Here is a 20,642-nt window from a genome sequence, read left to right on the forward strand (position 1 = left end):
ATGTGTGGTAGGAATGCCTTCAAGGCCCATCGTACTGCTCTGAGCTCTAACACGTTTATGTGTAGGAGTGACTCCGTTGGAGACCAGCGACCTTGCGTTTGGAGAGCACCCATGTGAGCTCCCCATCCGGTTAGGGACGCATCCGTGACTATGGTTCGCTGAAACTCCGGCTCCTGTAGGGGTACGTCGTTGTTTAGATTGTGGAAACTCTGCCACCACTGAAGGGTCCGAAGCAGCTTGTCGTCGTCGATGGTTATCTTGTCTGACCACGATCCTTGAGCCTGCGTCCATCGGTCCGCGAGGAATTCCTGGACTGGCCTCATGAATAGGCGACAGTTTTCCACCAGATGGATGCAGGATGCCATGGCCCCTAGGACCGAAACGTATTTTCTCACTGAGATCTTGGTGTTTCGCCGTAGTCGGCATGCATGTTCATTGAGTCTTGAGGTTCTGTCGAGAGAAGGTTCACTAGCCCTAACTGGGTCTCGAACTGTGCCCCCAGGAATACCAGCGATCTCGATGGCTGCAGAGAGGATTTTTCGAAGTTTATGGCGAATCCCAGCTGTTGTAGAAGCTGCATGGTGGCTTCTAAACTTGTGTTGGTCGACGCTGGGGAGGATCCCCTTACCAGCCAGTCGTCGAGGTGTGGGTATACATGGTGGCCTTGTTTCCTTAGCCAGGCCGCTACTGGAGCCAGGCATTTCGTGAACGTTCTGGGGGAGGTCTTGAGCCCAAAAGGAAGAACCGTGAATTGGTAGTTAGTCCGCCCTATTACTTTTTTTCCAGGCGTCCTTTCACTGCCGGCTCTGAAAACGGGTGACGCATTGTCTGCAACCCCTCCTTCCATACATGGTCTAGTATTGGTATCGAGAACACAGACCTCCTTCTCTTACACATGTGGTCGAACAAAAAACAGTCCTTTTTCTGTTCTTCCTGGGACAAACCAAATTCTTTGCATGCCTTCTCCATCATAGAATGGAATGATGCAATGTCGTCCAGAGGGGACGGGTGAGCTGGGCTTCTAGGGGTTTCCAACTCCACCTCTGACTCCCAGGTTGGATCCCTGGAGGGGGATGATGAGATATCCGACATGGCTCGCCTGTCAGACTCCGAATCTGGCATCTCACCTTCCTCTTGTGCCAGTGCTGAGATTGGCGTGCGTAGGTGCGTAGGTGCGTCGGTTGACGGGACGGGCCCTGCTCGTCGACGGGTGACTGTGGCAGGTTTGCCTCAGGTAGTCTCTGGTCCAACGACTGTAACAACGACTGAAGCGTGGACAGAATTTCCAACGACAAAACAGATTGAGGATTGAGAAGAGGGGCAGATACCGTGTAATAAGACAACGCGAGGAGATCCCACTACTTTGGAGACGGTTGAAATCTGAAGGGGAACCGCGGGGGCGGGCCTCTTATACGGGGACGGCCTACGGAGCATGCGTAGGCGGGTCCTAAAAGGACGTAGATAGGACACAAAAGTGTCGGAAGTTTTCCTATTGGAAAAGGCTATATATGTGTACCGAGGGGTCCCAGTCTGACGACGGGGAATATTCTAAGCATGTGAATCCATGAAAGATCCAATGCTGGAGAAAAGTGAGTTGCAGGTGACCATATTACCAGAGAGGCTACCAGAGGGGCGCGCATGTGAGCTGGCAAATAAGGAGGAGCCTTCCGAAGAATCTTTAATTTATAAGGGCCGGACTGACATGCAGCGCTGACTTGGGCATCAGCAGATAAAGACGCCGAGATCTTGCAACCCAAGTGTTTAACCACTGGGACCAGGGTCGGGAAAGGCCCAAGCAAAGGAGGCCAAAAGTTGGAGTTCAAAAAGATGTAGTGTGGGGGGGAGGCAACCACTAGGGGACCAACCAAGAAAACCTCAGTCTTGTCCCTGTTCAGCTTCAGCCAATTGTCACTCATCCAACTTCCCACAGATTCTAAACATAGGCTTAACAGAGAGGCAATACAGATTGAGAGAGATCCAAATGTACAACTACGTGTAGTCAGCATATGAGTAGCACCGGAAACCGTGGGATTGAATGAATCCAGCAAGAGGCTGCCTATAAACATTGAACAAGAGAGAGGAAAGAGATGATCCCTGATGCACCCCACAGGTCAAGTGGACTGGGGTAGATCGAAAAAGAAGAGAGAAAGTGTTTCTATATTCTTAGATAGACAGTGTTTTTTTCGCTGAGTTTTTTGCCAACATTTTAGGGCAGAAAAAAACTCCATCAAATTCCTTTTTAATTATGGGGGACCCCCTAACCCGTCTTCCATGTTATCTAGTCCCAATTCTGCATACCCCTACACCCATTATATACCCTTACCCACCACCCATATTTTTCAATGAGTTTTTCGGTCTAAAACGTTTGGCAAAAAGCTCAGCAGAAAAAAGCATGGTGATGTAATTACATCTTACCAGAGAAAGTGATTTGGCCCGATCAGCCAAAAAAGATCTAAAACAGGACAGCACAGAGCCCAAAATCCCTGCCACGGCTAGACGACCAAGCAGAATCGAGTGGTCAATGTGTCAAAAGCAGCTGACGGGTCAAGTAAAATCAGCGCCCAACACCACCCTGGTCAAAAAGGCCTGCAAGGTCATTAACTACTGAAACAAGTACTGTCTCCGTGCCATGGTCAAGGTGAAAGCCAGATTGGAAAGAATCAAAGAAGTAACCAGTGCATCCAAGAGTGGGGTCCAAGGAAGATTTTTTGAAAAGAGGGAACACCAATGCATGCTTTAGAGAAAAAGGAATAGAACCAGAAGTGAAAGAGTGGTTAACCACCTTAGCCAGCAACAGGGCGATGTTAGGCACAGTCTCTTCCAAAATAAAAAGCAGAATGGAATCAAGTGAAGAGGCTGATTTTATTCTATTTGTAGCAGCCATAACAGCGGCTGCAAAAAAGGAAGAAAGCTGGACCATGAATGTAATTGGTCAGTGGTCAATGGTACAGCCACAGGACAGATACGATTTTTTCACAAATGGTGGACATTTTGACAAAATAGGTTGAAAGGAAATCACTAAAGGCCTGTGACAGAGAGACAGAACCTGATGAGACCATGATAGCAGAAAGTTAATGTACAAGAATAAATAGTTCCCTAGGTTGGTTTAAAGCAGATTCAACGTGGTTGGTGTAATAGGCGCACTTAGCTTCAAAGATGGCTTTGTAATCAGCAGAAGTGGCCTGTCTTAAAGATGACCTAGTGGCTGGACGAAAGGCCACCAACCAATTGCTCTCAGTTTGTCCCTGATGAAGCCGCAACTCGGCCAAGTGGGTGTTAAACCATGGCACAGAGGGACGAGTGTGCGGCTTAGAACATTTAAGGGGAGCTGAGGGATCAGCTTTCACTGTAAAAGCCTGAGAAAAACCCGCCAGGCCTAAAACTTGTGCAGTGGCAGAACAATCACTAATTATGGCAGAAATCTAGATAGCATCAAAAGAATGCCATCTTCGCTGTAAAGAGTCCAGGGTGGGGGAAACATTAAAAGGGCTAATCTCAATGAAATTGCACTAAAAAAACGGTCAGTCCAAAGAACGAGCAAAGCAGGAAAGGTAATTACTTGCATAACGGGAGAAAAAAAATCAAGTCCAGCGTACTGCCTAAAGGATGGATTGGTCCAACGACCAACTGTTGATGGTCTAAATCCCCCATAGCTGTGATTAAGCAAGCAGCCTGCTGATCCAAAGGATCATTAGGGCTAAGATTGAAGTCTCCAACTATAATCAAATCAGCAAAGTGATCTGTTAGTTTGTCACCAATTCCAAAAAAGCAACATCAAATGCAGAGTCAATAAGAGAAGGACGATAAATAACTAAGATATGCAAAGTTGTGGATGCTCAGATGGAAACAAGAACCAGTAGGGATTTCATTCTGATGTTATGAACAAGAGGCACTGTTGTGCAGGCAATAGAAGACCTGTGAATTAGTAAGTGCAAGACCACCACCAGGGTGAACAGAATCTCTATCAAGGCGGAGAATGTTGTAATTAACAGGCAGACTAGATTGACCAAACACTGGCTTGTTTATGTTAGAATGTGGGTTTGTATAGTCACTTTGTACAGGGCCCTTTTGTCTCCCATTGGATAGTCTGCTTTGGGGCACTTTCTACACGACTGTGGATAGCCGGAAGGGACCTAATGGTACATAACCTGGATTCGTAGTATGTCAGTGAAAAAGTAGTGTTTTCATGGTCTTTCTAAATTCAGGAATATTTTCATAGGCTGAATTTTATCAGTAGTATTTATAAAACCTATCTTCACCAGCCGAGTGGTTTATTGGCCCTGTGTCCAGGAGGGCAAGAAAGAATCAGAAGAGTCACTTTTGTAGGAAGAACCCATTTTTATGGCTTGTCAGAAGAACAAGCAATTGGAAATATTCCTGATCCTGGGGGAGTGTGTGGCGGAGGACTGAGGAGGCCGGTTCCAGGGTCTTGAGGTCAGCACAGGTGGCCAGCCAGATCAAGATCTGTTGAAGGAGGGATAGAGGGTAGAGTTCTGGAAGAGGAGCTCAGGTTTCTGGTGGGTGCATACTATTGGGAATTTGAGGTGAGGGAGGTATCTTTGAAGTAAGGCCATGGCTAATGCAGATTGTTAGAACTCAAAAGGTTTAGATATAGGTACACAAAGAAGAGAGGATCCAGATGGTGCGGGGTACTAAGAGAGATGCTGCAGCGTTTGGACTCTTTGGTGACTGAGCAGGAAACAAAAGGGAATTCCAGGGTTTGTGAAATCTCTTCTGGAGAACATTAGGGTGCTAAACACAGTGGGCCTCATTACGAGGAATGCGGTAGGGGTTTAACGGCACTGTTAGAGCTGCCGGCGCCATTAAACCCCTACCACCCCATTACGAGGTCTGCTTTTGGGTCCCGCTAAGGACGCCTGGCAAAACTAGGCGTCCTTAGCGGGTCCCGTGAGCAGACCAGGGCCCGTTGGTAGCATCCTCCCCATTCCCATTGAGCCCTATGGGGGCTCAAATGAGAATGGGGATGTACCAGGTCTGGGTTCCTTGAATGGGGAAATACCGGGCCCTCCAAGTTCGGAATGGCCCGGTATTTCCCCATTCATGGAACCCGGACCCGCTATGGGGTAGCCATGCCGCTAAAAGCAGCCTGGCTACCTCCATACTTGTAATGAGGCCCAGTGTCTTTTTGTGGGGTGCATTAGGAAAGGAACTCATCTCCAGAGAGTGCAGAGCTGAAAGCAGCAGGAGCTAATATGCAGAAGCTATCCTTCAGCATAATGGGTGAGAGTCTAGACGTAAACCCAGATATTTGACAATGGAAGCGTGGTGAAGACAGGGGGCAATGAAAAAAGCCCAGGTGAAGAAAGGTCAGCAGCAGGGGTGGTGGCTAGTGATGAGGATCTCTCTTTTGTCATAGTTGAGTTTCAGGCAGTTGCTGTGCATCCAGCAGAGTTTGGTGGTCATATTGAGAAGACTACTTGCCTTCTGTTGGAGAGAAAACAGACCCCTTAAGTATTGCAGAGGCTTGGATGCGAATGTCTGAGGAGTCAGAGAGAATACTGACGGTCAGCTTTACTCAGGATTACCCAGTTTGATCTTATGTTCCCTCTAACTCCATCCTCAGCAAGCACGTCCTCCAAGACTGAGCTCATTACAGACGATCTGCCAATCTGCAGGCAGCATCCATAGGCTACCTGCCTATACTGAAAAGCTGTATACTGCTATACATTATGCCTGGCCTAGTTCACTGTTCAAAATAAACAGTTTGCTTTTTACTTCAACCACTTCCTCAGATTTTTCACTTTATGTTGATGCTTGATCACTGCAACGTCAAACACTTAATCCTCCCCATTCGCCCTCTTTTGGAGGGCACTTCACTCCTGAGGCTAATCCTCATACCCTCACCAAAACAAATGGCCCACATAGAATGGAATGCCATTATCCTTTAAATAAACATCAATCTAATTCGTTCACTTTCTTTAATTTCAAAGGGGTCATCTTCCAAAATGACCCAATGTCCCCCTCCATATTCACTCAGCACGTTGAGGGGTATGCAAACTGCAGGCATATTTAAGCAACCGTGTTTTTTTCATCCTGGAAGTTTTCTCATTCAAAAAGTGATTCCCATGTTTTATTTCATTAATTGCTTTGAATAAATCCTGACTCACGCTTGTGTTTTCCCCACCCTTATTTCTTTCTCTTTTTTTAATGTATATTCATCTATAATAGATGAGATTTGTCATCTATTGCTATAATCACGCTTCATGATTTTTAGCATCAACATTGCCCCCTCGCAGCTCCAGAAGCACAGGAGAGTTCATAGAGAGGGGTCCATTATGCTACCCGCCAGCGTCCCAGAGGTGCATCAAAAAGTCTTGGGTGGCACCCAGAACCGCACCCAGAAGTCTACGCTTTCCGAACCATATCAACGATTGACACACTGTTGCAGAAAGGTTTGCTGCCAGGCATATTCGGAAGGTGGGACCACTAGGAATCCAAATAAAAAAATAAAAAACTCTATAGGGAAATCATAACAACCAATTTCCTTGAGTTTAATGACATTTCTATTAAAGGATTATTTTATAGGACGCATAGTGAAAGGCCCGATGCGGTAATAAGTAGATCCCTTCTCAATAATGAGAAGGGATTTTCCGTAGGAAATTGTTCAGGATGCTGCTGATTTTGAAAATATACGGTTAAATATAATAAATAATCAAATAATTTAAACCAGCTTCACATAATGTCGCATTCATTATTCGAGCAAATGAGAAATGCATGTGCATTACAAAATAAATGGAAAGCGCACAAGATTCTAGTCAGGGAAATACCTTCTTTGCTCCTTGTTCCTCCTCCACGCCATCACCTATTACGACATACACTGCTTTCCGCCCAAACCTTTGCATTATTCTTTCGAAGCAGTTCTCCTTCCCTGAAAGATGGGAAAGCATCAAAAGCGTTGCAATTGCTCATCAATTCACTCGCCATTTTACAAAAATCAACATGCACTGCAGCTCTTTAGCCAGATGACCTAGAAGGCAAACACACGAGTCCATTCGCGGCTAATACCTTTTTGGGCTGCACGTTTCGATAACAAACAATATTAAGGAAGCCACGTGGTGGGGTCAGAAGTAGCAATGACTTTCTGAAATGTTGTGCAAGTTACGTCTGATTCACAAAAGTGCAAAACTCATGCTCAAATTAGGTGGGTTTCCTCTAAACCCTTTTTCCACTCACTGTAAAATATTTTTCTGCCCCATTTCTTTTCTTGACCCACGTATTCTAAATATTAAACACATTTTCTTTTCCTTTCAACGCTCTCAAACAACATTTACATCAAGCACATTCAGGTGCAACTTAAGTGCGTTCGCATGTTTCTGAGAGACCTCCGAACTTTTGTAAATTCTCTGAAAGGCCGACATTTGTTGTGCTCTGAGGCGATTACAAAGAAAAATAGCATATGTAATATTATACCGCAGAACACTAATGTTAACCAGGGTAGATGGTTACTATGCAAGTTTCTACAAAGTGAAACCAATGCTTACATCATGAATATCTATGCCCCAAAAAAGGACACCCCCTTCCCGGCATCGCCGCGACCAAACACTGGTGGAGACTTCAACCTTCCCCAGGCACAGTGTTAGGTGGGTAAATTAATTACAACTTCACGCCACCAAAATCACTCATCATTCGGCACAATATTTGGTTGCCTCAACTCAAGAAATATATGGGAAACATATAACTCAAAGGACAGGAGTTGATATTGTTTACGCTTCCAAATCAAAGTTTCTCCAGAATTGACTATATTCTCACAAATGGGCCATCACTCTCGCAACCCCTATCGACCAGACATTCAGAAGCAATAAAGGTTCAGTGACATCTTATTAGAGACTCAGGAAAATGACAGCAAAATTGAACAGGCTCCAAATCCTTTTTGAAAGAAACCCCATGAATGGGAGAGGCGGCCACTTTGATATAGGACGCCATGAAAGCCACCAACAGAGGCATCTCACTCACCTCGCAAACACAAGGTGGCAAAGAAAGAACTATCCCCTCTAGAATCTGCTATTGATAAACTAGAAGAGGAGCTTATTGCCAGGAGAGGTAGTCTGAAATCAAATACAACCCTCCCCTAAATAAACCCCAAATAGAAAGAATTCTAAACTAAGGAGGGGATCCGGATTTCAACCAAAAAAAGTAAATCGCTTCGTTTTGCTTATAAATTGGGTTGCTGTACAGCTAATTTCTACAAAGCAAAAAAGAACCAAAGGGCTTTTGCAACAATCCTAGATATTAAAGGACATATCAACATTAACAATAGTTATATTGTGGATATATTCAGCACATTCTATCGGAAACTATACACTACCAAGGCAGCACCCACAGTCGCTCAAATAGTGAAATATTTACATGACAGAAATCTTCCCACAATCTCTAGAACGGAAAGATCCTACCTGAGCTTCGTGTTCAAATGGAAAAGATTCAGGCAGCCATTAAATCTCTTCCTTCTAGCAAGGTGGCTTTTCAACCACTGCACCTACATAGTAACTGAGATCTCTGGTACCACTGACAAAGCTATGATTGTAGTTTTGCCTAAAAATCATGCAAACATGTTAGCCACAACACTGTCACAAATAACCACAACTTAATTCACCCCATCTAATCAGGCTTAATCAGAAACAGACTTGTTAGTGACCACACCAGATGGCTCAGTCATATCCCTAACCAATCCAAAAAGCTCTCCTCACCTGCGTCATTAGATGCCAAAAAGGCTTCTGAGAACGTATCAAGGCCTTTACTCTCAGATGTCTTAAACAAATGTAACTTTGGCCCCAATTTCATAAAACAAACCATGTCCCTTTATAGTCCATCAAATGCCTACATTTACCTGAACGGCTAAAACTCCAAAACCTTTGACTGGGATATCGCCTCTCACCCGTTCAATTTATAAGTGCCCTTGAACCACCACTGTATGCCTTAAATTGTACAGATGTATCCTGACTCTTCTTTGCAGTCTCCACAGGCATCATAATCTTCATCTCATAACTAGGACTATTTAGATAACATTACTAATCATGCAATAGTTTCTAGCTACACTCTGAATAAACCAAAATCAGAATGAAAGCAGACCCATGTGTTCTGTATTTTACGAATAATCTTGTGGAAATCAGGGATACAAATGGCCAACGTGATCCCGAAAAAAATCTCCTTAACTGAGAAATGGCTTTCAAAACACATCACGCGGTAGGGCAGAGACGAATCTTTTCAAATTAGGCCCCCACGTTCCCCCATCGTAAATTACACCATTAGAATGTGCCTGATCAATCCACTTCCTGGTTATTTTTTCAAATCAATCAACACTTATCTTTACATTTCTATGACTTAACTAAAACCCTACATTAGCACTGCGCAAACTATAAAACTACTTATAAGTGTAGATCCCCAGTATGGGTTTCTTTTATAGGTTCATTCTGGGGTTCACAGCCAATAGTGACAAATTATTCTTAAGTATCTATCAATAAAAAGCCCAAATAGGTGGGCTAGAATATTGCGAATCTTTAATTATCAGACATATTTCTTGATTGCTCAAGTCAGTAGACGGTTCACCAATAGCTCCCCACACACATGCCCCCCCACACCCCCATTATGGCTTTCCTGCGGAAAAATAAGGAATCCACCCCCATATCACAATGTGGCAAACTCTTCTAATACAGACAGCACAGTGCAAATATATAGATACAGGCATCCTATCGGACACAGGGAAACGCCTCCGTACAGTTCGCTCTAAGTTGAAAAAAATCTATGTGTTGTGAATAATAAAACAACGAAAAACGACTAAGAAGTTAAACTTGGATATAAGGCAGGGTGCTGGAATATCACTTGTTGGAGACCTGTGGATGGAGACTGCACTCTCCTTCACACAGCTACAACAACATCACCTAACACTGTCCCGTATATATTTTTAAAGTTGAAATAGATTTTCCTAAACTTTAACTCTGAAACAACCCCAAACTCGGTCACAGCCCTATACCATTCGCTACCAGTCGCTACTCTTCTTCAGAGTTATATAATCTCATAAAATTGATATACTCCAGAAACAATTCGAAACTGGAAAAAAAGGAATAATTGCTTTGCAAGTTATCTGCTCGCTTCCATCAACTAGAACATTTGGCCAGCAATTTGGAAGCCTCTGCATAATGCACACATTTCTGCAGATGTACCCTCAACTTGTTCCCTCGCTCTTTGTTTAACAGATTAGACCCTCATTTCAAATGATTTGTGTCTACGCTGGTCCGATGATTTACCCCAGATGTTAACTCTATATGAAAAGCTCAGCATCTTCTGGTTTGCGTTAGAGAAAAGAGATTTGTAATTTTTTTTTAATCAAATTGGAAGTAGATGCACAAATCACATGCTTGTGAGTACATGCCTCCATGCCACTAACCTACTTTCCCATCATGACACCCTACTGCTTGATCTCGGAGCTTAGTTGGTTCTGTAGAATTGGAAGATCCTCTCAAACCTCTCCCGTCACCCTCAGCGGATGTGTGTGTTATACATGCAATTACATAGACCCGGCATTTCACCAACCACTTTAATCATAGTTTTCATAGTTTTTTTTCCATCTCAAAGCCTTTTTGTCACTTGTTTTGACTTGACGGCAGGATGTACTTCAAAAGTAAGGAGCTGGAAGTTGGAATCAGGTGTGGAAAGGGAAACATCCCTCTGCGTCGGAGGCTCTTTTTTGTGCTTTTTTCCTTGTGTGTTAAGCAAGAGAGAGGTGAAGCAAGCGACTGCTCCACAACTTTCCATCCATTGCCCGATCCTTCTAAGCGGTTTACTGGCCCCGCCTTTACCACTGACTGGGTAACTTGTTCTATTGTCCCCTCCTGTATATTTACTGCTCCAAGCTTCCCCTCTAGTGATTCTCTCAACTGCGCTATCGCTGCCCCATGCTCTTTGATTTCCTCATGTATAGGCCCACAAAGTTTTAGAAGCATCTTAATAGCAAAATGTAAAACCTTCTTACCCGAGGATACCCTGTCTATGCAGTGTTGTCCATACTGTTAATTGTGGTAATAGTCGTTTTGGAAGCTAGGTTAGGCTGTAGATGAGTACTGCTCGCTGATCAGGTACTTAAGTTGGGGGGATACAGATAAGCGTTGTTGCATTGAACATGAGGCAGGAGCTGTTTCAGATTCATGGGAGATGCCTTCATTTCCATCCAGGATTGTTCCTAGATTACTAACGGTGTAATGTATCGCAATGTATAACAATGTTCAATCAGTAAATTATTTGTCAATGTCGTATAACGACATGTCCGTGGTCTAATGTTGGTGATGAGCCGTCGAAGTAAGAGGCTCCTGCTGCACTTCCTATCCAATTATGGTGTTGTGGGCTGAGACCGCAGCTGCATGAAAAAAAGCTGTGATTCTCCCATTGGTGCTTAAGGATGCATGTGGTGAACTGGTAGCCGCCACTGAAGGTGGGACTTCTATTTGTAAGCTTTCCATCTTGTCTTCCTGTGGTAGGCTCCTTTTTGTCTCATTACCCTTACCATAGGGTTTGGCTTCTCGAAAGTTATATTTCCTAGGTTTAATAGGCACTCTCTTCGGCTTTGACTCAAAAAAGGACGTTTTGTTTAAGGTAGAGGCCCGTCGGTCGACCGGTAAGCGTCAATGCTGGTAATTTCCTCAAAATGGATAATTCAGTTATATCACTCTTGCAATCAGTTTACCTCACGCAGCGATTTCACTCCGAGTAGCACTGATAATCAAGCAGTCCGCCGCACTCCGGAGCCTTCGATGGACCGCAGATAGACCACTGGTCTACCCACTTCACAGCTCCACGCTGATTACATTAAGAGTCATTGATTTGGTTTTTAAACACCGAAACATCCTAATTTCACAGACTCAAAGGAACGTTTTTCACAGATTCATTGGCCCTTTAGCGTCAATAAGGATTGAAAGCACTTTCAAAGTCCTTATGTTGGGCTAGTCACTCAATCGTGCTGCCACCTGTGACACTGCGTGCCCTGTGATCCAGAGCATCATGCAAAGGCCAGGTGGGCATATCTCGGAGGCATGGATCTTAACCACTGGCCCGGCCCTTGCCTCAGAGCAAAGCAAGTTCATAGTATTTGTATAAACGCATCTAGACTCATCCTGAGTACTAGAAATGTGCGCGTTTGTGTGAGAAGGAAAAGTCCAGCTTCACGTCTTGATGTGAAGCACTGCAACTCTTAGATATATAATTTCAGAGTTGTTATATTGTGCTTTAAGACAGGCTCCTCCTGCTTCTATTAGCTGTAACATTGGTTGCCGAACTTCATGGTTCTCAATTTATCAACCTCGATGAACTGCCCCACCGGGGATTCGAACTTGTGAAGAGTAGGCTTTTTAGTATATTTTGTATTGATATATCATGCAGCTGTCCACGACTCTGTTAAGCGAGATTCCACGGGATCGCTGGTTACCTTTTCTTCCCGGGGTTCGTGGAGTCGAGGCAGCCAGTCTGTCGGAGCGACGATGCCGATGAAGCTGTAACGCGGGAAGTTAACCCAACACCCTCCTGACAATAAATGGCAGGATAGCGCTGAACCAACTCCCAACGCCACGGGTGGCACTTCTGTGCATTAACGTGACATCGGGACAGTGTTTCCACTGACAGAGAAGGCGAATGAGTCCTTAAACACCAGTAGATAGATGGGCTGTTCTTCGAAATTTCCAGGAAGGCAGCGGGTACCGGCAGGGCACAAGGAAGAAGAGAAGGCCACGCAGCAAGGACAGGAAGGACTGACCAAGAATTCACTCGGGACGGGAAACAAGGAAGGAATAAGGCAAGACAGGCAACCCAAAGAAGAACCCCTCCAAACCCCAAGGCCAGGAAGTAGGGACAGGGCCAGGCAGGAAAACCAGGAACTAAAGGGACCAGGGGGCAGGGGGGAGAGAAAGGTAAGAGGACAGGACTGAGCAGGGCAAAACTGGCAAGGATAACAGGAGAGACTCAAGCAAAGGAAACCAGGCTCCAGCAGCGTGTACACGGAAAAAAACACGTTGAGACGCGTTATCTCTGTGCATGCAAGGCCCTTTTAGAGTCCGGGACCAAAGCGAGGTCCGGAACGCAAGTCAGCGTTACTGCGCATGCGCGAACGCCAAACGTTGACGATCCGTGCATGCGCAGAACACGCAAGATGGCTGCGCCCATGGACCGCGGAACGGCGTGGGAAAAGACGCCACCGCAGATAGAGTCTCCATGAAGGAGAAGTCTGCCGAGGTCGAGAACCCGGATCCCCACAGGTAAGTGGCACACGCGAGCGCGCGGCGTGACACCATACCCCCTCACGGACAACCCCGGGGCACCAGGCTTCCAGGGATAGCGGAGATAGAAGTCCCGAACCAGGCGCGGCGCATGCACAAAGGAGCGCGGTTCCCAAGTGCGGTCACAAGCCGGATAGCCCTTCCAGCTGACCAGAAACTGCAGTGCACCACGCCTTATCCGTGAATCGCAAATCTCCTGTACTTCAAACTCAGGGACTCCCTGAACCAAGACCGGGACAGGACGGGAACAGGAACGTTTCAGAACATCAGGGACATAGGGCTTCAAAAGAGAGACATGAAAAACGGGATGGATCCTCCAAGAACGGGGTAGGGACAACCGAAAAGCTACAGAGGAAACCCGCCCAATAATGCGGAAGGGACCAAAAAAGCGGGGGGCTAGTTTCACAGGTAAATTGCGTATCGGCAGATTCCTAGAGGACAGCCATACTGTGTCACCAACTTGAAGGTCAGGCTCAGAACTTCGTTTCCTGTCAGCCTGTTCCTTCATCCGTGCCCGTGCCACTGCCAAGGTACCGGCCGCCAGACGATGTTGATCGCTTATCTGAGTCACCAAGGCATCTGCGAATGGAACAGTACTGGTAGAAATAGGACGAGCAGGTAGTAGCTTGGGATGTAATCCGGCAGAACAGAAAAAGGGACTGAGTCCGGTAGCAGAATGAACAGCATTGTTGTAAGCCACCTCCGCTGTGTCCAACCACTCTGACCAGTTGTCTTGAGTGGCATTGGCGTAACAACGTAGATACTGCTCAAGAGTTTGGTTGGTACGTTCTGTCTGCCCATTGGTCTGGGGATGATAACCAGAACTCAGAGCACGCTGAATGTCCAAATGCCGACACAGTTGGTCCCAAAAGGAAGAGATGAATTGAGACCCACGATCCGACAGAATCTTCTCGGGAAGACCGTGGAGACGATACACCTCATGAAGGAAACGTTGTGCCATCTGGAAAGCAGTGGGTAGTTTAGGAAAAGGCAGGAAGTGAGCCATTTTGGTGAAGCAGTCCACTACCACCATGATACACGTGTAACCACCCGAAAGCGGTAAATCCACGATGAAGTCCGTAGCAATGGTATGCCAAGGGTACGGGGGTGTAGGCGTAGGTTTCAGAAGACCAACGGGTTTCTTGCGCGGAAGCTTAGTCTGGGCACATACTGGACAGGAATCCACTTAGAGCTTCACCAGCGTGGCCCATCCAGGCCACCAGAATTGCTGTACGACCAGTTCTTGAGTTGTGCGAACTCCTCGGTGACCACAAACGACTGAATCGTGACAATTTTGCAGAACGATCTTCTGTAGCTTTAAGGTGGGAACGTATAGACAATCCCCTAAAAACAACAAGCCGTCACGTTCTTTGATGTCAGAGCGTTGCAGTATCTGTGACCTGGAGGGATCCGTCCTAGTGGCTTCTAACAACTGTTGAAGCTGGGGAGTCACCATCGACAGGAAATGCTTCGAAGTAATCAAAGGTTCTGGGTCCTTGGCCCCTTCGACGTTGTTTTCCAGGGACCGGGACAGGGCGTCAGCCTTCACATTCTGGGAACTCGGAATGTACGTGACCGTGAAATCAAACTGCGAAAAGAAGAAGGCCCAACGAGCATGCCGGGATGTTCTGCATTGCAAAGACCGTAAAAATTGAAGATTACGGTGATCCGTGCGAACTTCCACCGGATGCCTTAAACCCAGCAAGTGATGACGCCATTCCTCGAATGCTGCTTTTATGGCCAGTAATTCCTTTTCGATCACAGCATAGTTTCTTTCACTCACAGACAATTTCCGACAATAGTAGGCCACCGGGTGTTCAGTTTTCGTAACTGGATCTTGCTGTAGTAACACTGCACCAATTGCGTAGTCCGAGGCGTCGGTTTCGACTACAAATGGCTTTTCATCATCCGGATGTACCAAAACAGGGGCCGACATGAAAGACTTCTTCAATTCCCGAAATGCCACCTCAGCCTGTGAGTCCCAGAGAAATGGTACTTTTTTGCTGGTCAGGCGGGTTAACATGTTGGCAAGGTGAGAGAAACGTGGTATGAAGCGTCGATAAAAATTAGCGAAGCCCAGGAACCTTTGTAAGGACTTAACCCCGTGTGGCTGTTTCCATTCCTGTATGGCTTGCAGTTTCCCGGGGTCCATCCGCACTCCTGTGCTGCTGACTACATAGCCCAGGAATTCCATACTCTCCTGATGGAATCGACACTTCTCAGCCTTGGCATACAGGTGATTGGCAGTTAACCTACGGAGTACCTCCTGAACGTGCGCAACGTGCGCAGTGCGAGTATCAGAGAAGACCAGGATGTCATCCAGGTATACCCATACCGATATACCAATAAGGTCGGAAAAGATATCATCCATGAACCGCTGGAAGACGGCCGGGGCATTGCAGAGCCCAAACGGCATCACTCTGTATTCGTAGTGACCAAAAGGTGTCTTGAAGGCCGTCTTCCACTCATCCCCCTTCTTAATCCGCACCAGGTGATAGGCCCCTCTAAGATCTAACTTGGTGAAGACCTGCGCGGATTTCAAGGATTCGATGATGTCCCGGATGAGTGGCAGTGGGTATCTGTCTTTCCGTGTGATCTCATTTAATTGGCGATAGTCGATACAAGGGCGCAAAGTACCCTCTTTCTTCTTGACAAAGAATAGCGGGAATCCAGCGGAAGACTTTGATGGCACGATGTAGCCCTTGTTGAGGCAATCCTTGATGTACTCCTGTAAGACTCCCTTTTCGAGTTGTGTTAATGAATAGATCTTACCGTGGGGAATGACAGCATCAGGCAGGATATCGATGGAGCAGTCAAAGTGTCAATGAGGCGCTAAAGGAATGTCCTCTGGCTTGGAGAACACCTTGAGGTATCCGGCATACTCCTGAGGTACCGACTGAGTGGCACCTAGACGGTCAGATATATTGACAGGATTGAGAGACTCCAACTTCACTGGGAAGGAATCGTGAAGACCACAATCCTGAGGACAACGTGCCGAAGTGAATGTCAGGGATCGAGCAGTCCAATCGACATGGGGATTGTGATAAAGCAACCAAGGCAAGCCCAGCACCACCGGAAAAGAGGGAGACTTGATGACATCCAACGAGATTTGTTCGAGATGCCCTTCCACAGAGAGCCACAAGGGATCGGACCGTTGGCACACCGGACCCGAAGACAATGGAGAGCCGTCGATTACTTCTACCACAGTAGGCCGTTCTTTGTGGTGTAGACGGATCCCCTTGGAAATCGCGAACGAGGCATCGATGTAGTTACCTGACGCACCACAATCCAGAATGGCCTGGGTCTTAGTACACTTCCCTAGCCAAGCCAAACCTACTTCCAAGGTCAACAAAGGAACCGGGTTCATGGGTTGAAGGTCTGATTCAAGGAGACGGCCCATCGCTGCCTTCACAACACACAACGGGCCTGTTAGTTTTCCTGCTTCCTCAAAGGACGTAGGGGGCAAGTGCCTAGAAAATGGCCAACACCACCGCAGTACAAACACAAGTTTTGCTGCCGTCTTCTTTTCTTTTCGGCCTCAGACAACGGGCCTCGGATGGCACCCAACTGCATGGGTTCTGGGCCCACGTCTGTTGAGGTAGCTGGCCCGGATGATTGTACAGGTAGGACTGGGCAGTACTTGTCGATTCTGCGACGTTCACTCCGTCTTTCTGCTAACCTGTGGTCGATGCGTAAGACTTGTTCCACCAATGCGGGCAATGTTTCCGGCTCCAGAATGTGCAACAATTCGTCCTTGTATTCTTCTCGCAGGCCTCGATGGAATAAAGTTTTCTGAGTGATTTCGGGCCATTGGGAATCGGTTGCCAGTTGTCGAAACCGACTGATATACTGGATGATATCACCTGATCCCTGTTTGATCTCCATTAGTTGGTTCTGGGCCATGGCTGCCAAGTTAGGTGGTTGAAAGACATCCAGAAAGGCCTTCTCAAAAGCGGTGAAATCACCCAGCAGGGGGCTGTTAGTAGAGACCAAAGGTGCGGCCCAAGCAAGTGCGCTACCGGTCAGGTTTCCTAGAATGTATCCGATCTTGGCCTTGTCTTGAGCGAAATGACTGGACCTAAACTGAAAATGGATCCTACAGTTGGTACAGAACTCTGCCACTCGACGCGGATCTCCATCAAACTTCATGCGAGTCGTGTAAGCCATGGTGTTCTCAGGCGGTAGAGCTGGTTGTGATAGTCCGCCCATACCCCGGCCCATCGCTTGTCGAATAGTGTCGTTCTCCTGGCGAAGTGTAGTCATCTCAAGGCGCATGGCACGCATTTCTTCTCGTAGTTCCTGCATTTCATCCATGTCGAGACTGGAGGAAAGGCGTCTCAATCTGTTAAGCGAGATTTCACGGGATCGCTGGTTACCTTTTTCTTCCCGGGGTTCGTGGAGTCGAGGCAGCCAGTCTGTCGGAGCGACGATGCCGATGAAGCTGTAACGCGGGAAGTTAACCCAACACCCTCCTGACAATAAATGGCAGGATAGCGCTGAACCAACTCCCAACGCCACGGGTGGCACTTCTCTGTATTAACGTGACATCGGGACAGTGTTTCCACTGACAGAGAAGGCGAATGAGTCCCTAAACACCAGTAGATAGATGGGCTGTTCTTCGGAATTTCCAGGAAGGCAGCGGGTACCAGCAGGGCACAAGGAAGAAGAGAAGGCCAGGCAGCAAGGACAGGAAGGACTGACCAAGAATTCACTCGGGACGGGAAACAAGGAAGGAATAAGGCAAGACAGGCAACCCAAAGAAGAACCCCTCCAAACCCCAAGGCCAGGAAGTAGGGACAGGGCCAGGCAGGAAAACCAGGAACTAAAGGGACCAGGGGGAGAGAAAGGTAAGAGGACAGGACTGAGCAGGGCAAAACTGGCAAGGATAACAGGAGAGACGGAAGCAAAGGAAACCAGGCTCCAGCAGCGTGTACACGGAAAAAAACGCGTTGAGACGTGCTATCTCCGTGCATGCAAGGCCCTTTTAGAGTCCGGGACCAAAGCGAGGTCCGGAACGCAAGTCAGCGTTACTGCGCATGCGCGAACGCCAAACGTTGACGATCCGCGCATGCGCAGAACACGCAAGATGGTTGCGCCCATGGACCGCGGAACGGCGTGGGAAAAGACGCCACCGCGGATAGAGTCTCCATGAAGGAGAAGTCTGCCGAGGTCGAGAACCCGGATCCCCACAGGTAAGTGGCACACGCGAGCGAGCGCGCGGCGTGACAGACTCAAACACTATCAGAACAAATAATAGAAGACTGCGTAGAGGGAGTATAATTACCCCCACATCCCCCCACACACAGGCACACACATTGATTAGACATTCATTCCAACTGTTAATCAATCTTGCAAATGGAACACCAAACTCAAATGTGAAGTTTTACTTTTCTAAAAAGCAATGCATCATTGGGCGTCCGACAGGCAGCATAACTAAGTGTTCATTCCATTACAGTGGGTGCAGACAGAGCGCCATGGACCGACCATGCAAAACAGTTCCACTTCCAAATCTCAGGCAGATCCCTGGCGTTATGCTTTAATAGACTCTCGGGGTTTGGACGCTGGATTAGTCCATGCCCATAGCACGCTTTGATTGCCAGCTGGTACAATGGTTTCAGAGTGGCACTGCGGGGCTCTGCTTGGCTTAGTTCCTCTTACACAAGGTCTCTCTGAGCATCCCACAGACACATAAATAAAGCGCATGTGGTTAATCGCAGAGAATCATTTGCTGGTGTTAATGGTGGTTGGGCAAACTGAGCCCCACGTACCTGTCTTTGTCGCACTATAAATATTTTCGATGGGAAAGACCGTGCCGAGTCCATATAGAAGAACCTTCGCCAGGGCTGGTATGAGCTGAGTGGTGGTGACTAATACATTTACACAGTTGGGTCTAAAGGGAGAGAAAACATTGGTTAATAGCAGCAAAGTGTGCATTTCAAAAGGCCAATCACATTTCGAACATGAAACTGAAAGGCAACTAGAGGGAGGAAGTGAAGCGGGCAGGCGCCATTGGTTAATACCAGCAACATATGCATTTCAAAAGGTCAATCTGTGAAAAGGACAGATGCTCATCAGATTTCCCTACTTTTAAAACCATCTCAGCACTAACATACCTCTAATGGTGCAGAGGTTCATGCAAGTGCACGGAGATGCGAATTGCTGTAAGGTTAACGTCAGTGCTTTAAGTGGCCTTCGCACTTAATTGCTGTGCTGACCCTGTGCCAGGCACCCCCTTTCATGCGAGATGAGGGCGATGATCCCGCATCTCTCATGAAAAGGGTTCCTGGCAGGGGGTCTTTTGTTGTGTTGCTGACTCCCCACCAGACACTGTTTTCATTGGAGATGCAGAGAGGTCAGTGACACAATGACGAAGCAAGCCTTTTTTCTAAAGCCTGAAGGTCTCGCTTACACCCAAATCTGTTACAGTCTCTCTAACAAATGTATCAGATAGTGTGATTAAAAAAAAATCATGTACAATAAAATGAAATACTACATTTCATATAGCTGTCTTAACGCGTGCTTCAACAGCAATCCACCAGTTCATGGCTCTTAAATTCATACAAATTGCACATTTTTTCTCTCATTTGAATTACTGTGCCTGTGCTAGATAGGTATGGACACCGCAGTGGCCTTGTTCCCCAATTGTCAGTCCTATACATAAATCGCAGCTCAAGTCTTGTGCTGATGTTTAGTCACTCACTTGCATCCTCCTAACGTAGCCATAACCATCCTCAGCAACCCAGATTTCGATATAGAATCCATTTCCGTCCTCTATTTTTGGGTTTTCACATTTTCACAAAATAAACAAAGATCATCCACGTGGAACATTTTAGGATTACCAATATCAAAGCCGCCATTGGTATGCTTACATAGCACTGTCGTAGAGCTATCGCTGATAAGACATTAATTACAGCCGCTATTAAATGTATGTAGAATCCTCGTCTATCCAAGTCAGACATTTTAGATTAAGTGTTCAGTGTTCGGAGTCGGTGATTGTTTAATGTAATTGATTATTTACCTTGTCCTTACTTTTGCGGGCAAGGCCCAGCTGGAAACCCTTGGCCACATATAAGGTAACCGACACATCATGCAAGTAGAAAGTGGTTTTATGATAGAGGAAATGAAATTACCTCCAAAGAGTAGATAATGAATACCAGTCACAGAAATATTGATCTCTAAGGAAATCTTACTAAGACTTCCAAAACATTTGAAGCAGCCAACTCCATAGAGGACCATCTTCGACTCTTGAATTGGTCCAAACATTGTCCTCTTAAATTTGGGGATCTCTAGCTAGCAAATTCTTCATGTTTTTAAGGAGGTGCTTTCTCGTTTCAGTACAAACCAGATGTTCAGGGGATACAGGGA

General features: G+C 46.5%; 1 protein-coding gene across 2 annotated transcripts in view; it reads right to left on the minus strand.

The window, feature by feature from the left end:
- The window catches only part of EYA2 (EYA transcriptional coactivator and phosphatase 2), a 319,923-nt gene that overhangs the window by 7,920 nt on the left and 291,361 nt on the right, over positions 1-20,642 (minus strand). For both annotated transcript variants that reach the window (XM_069651298.1, XM_069651299.1), the window contains exons 14-15: positions 19,046-19,167; positions 6,789-6,889 (exon numbers count right to left, since the gene is read on the minus strand). In XM_069651298.1, coding sequence (XP_069507399.1) covers positions 6,789-6,889; positions 19,046-19,167 — 223 coding nt within the window. The remainder of the gene's footprint in view (positions 1-6,788; positions 6,890-19,045; positions 19,168-20,642) is intronic.

The sequence above is a fragment of the Ambystoma mexicanum genome, chromosome 3p (genome assembly GCF_040938575.1).
Source record: "Ambystoma mexicanum isolate Mex_15411 chromosome 3p, UKY_AmexF1_1, whole genome shotgun sequence".
Taxonomy (NCBI): Eukaryota; Metazoa; Chordata; class Amphibia; order Caudata; family Ambystomatidae; genus Ambystoma; species Ambystoma mexicanum.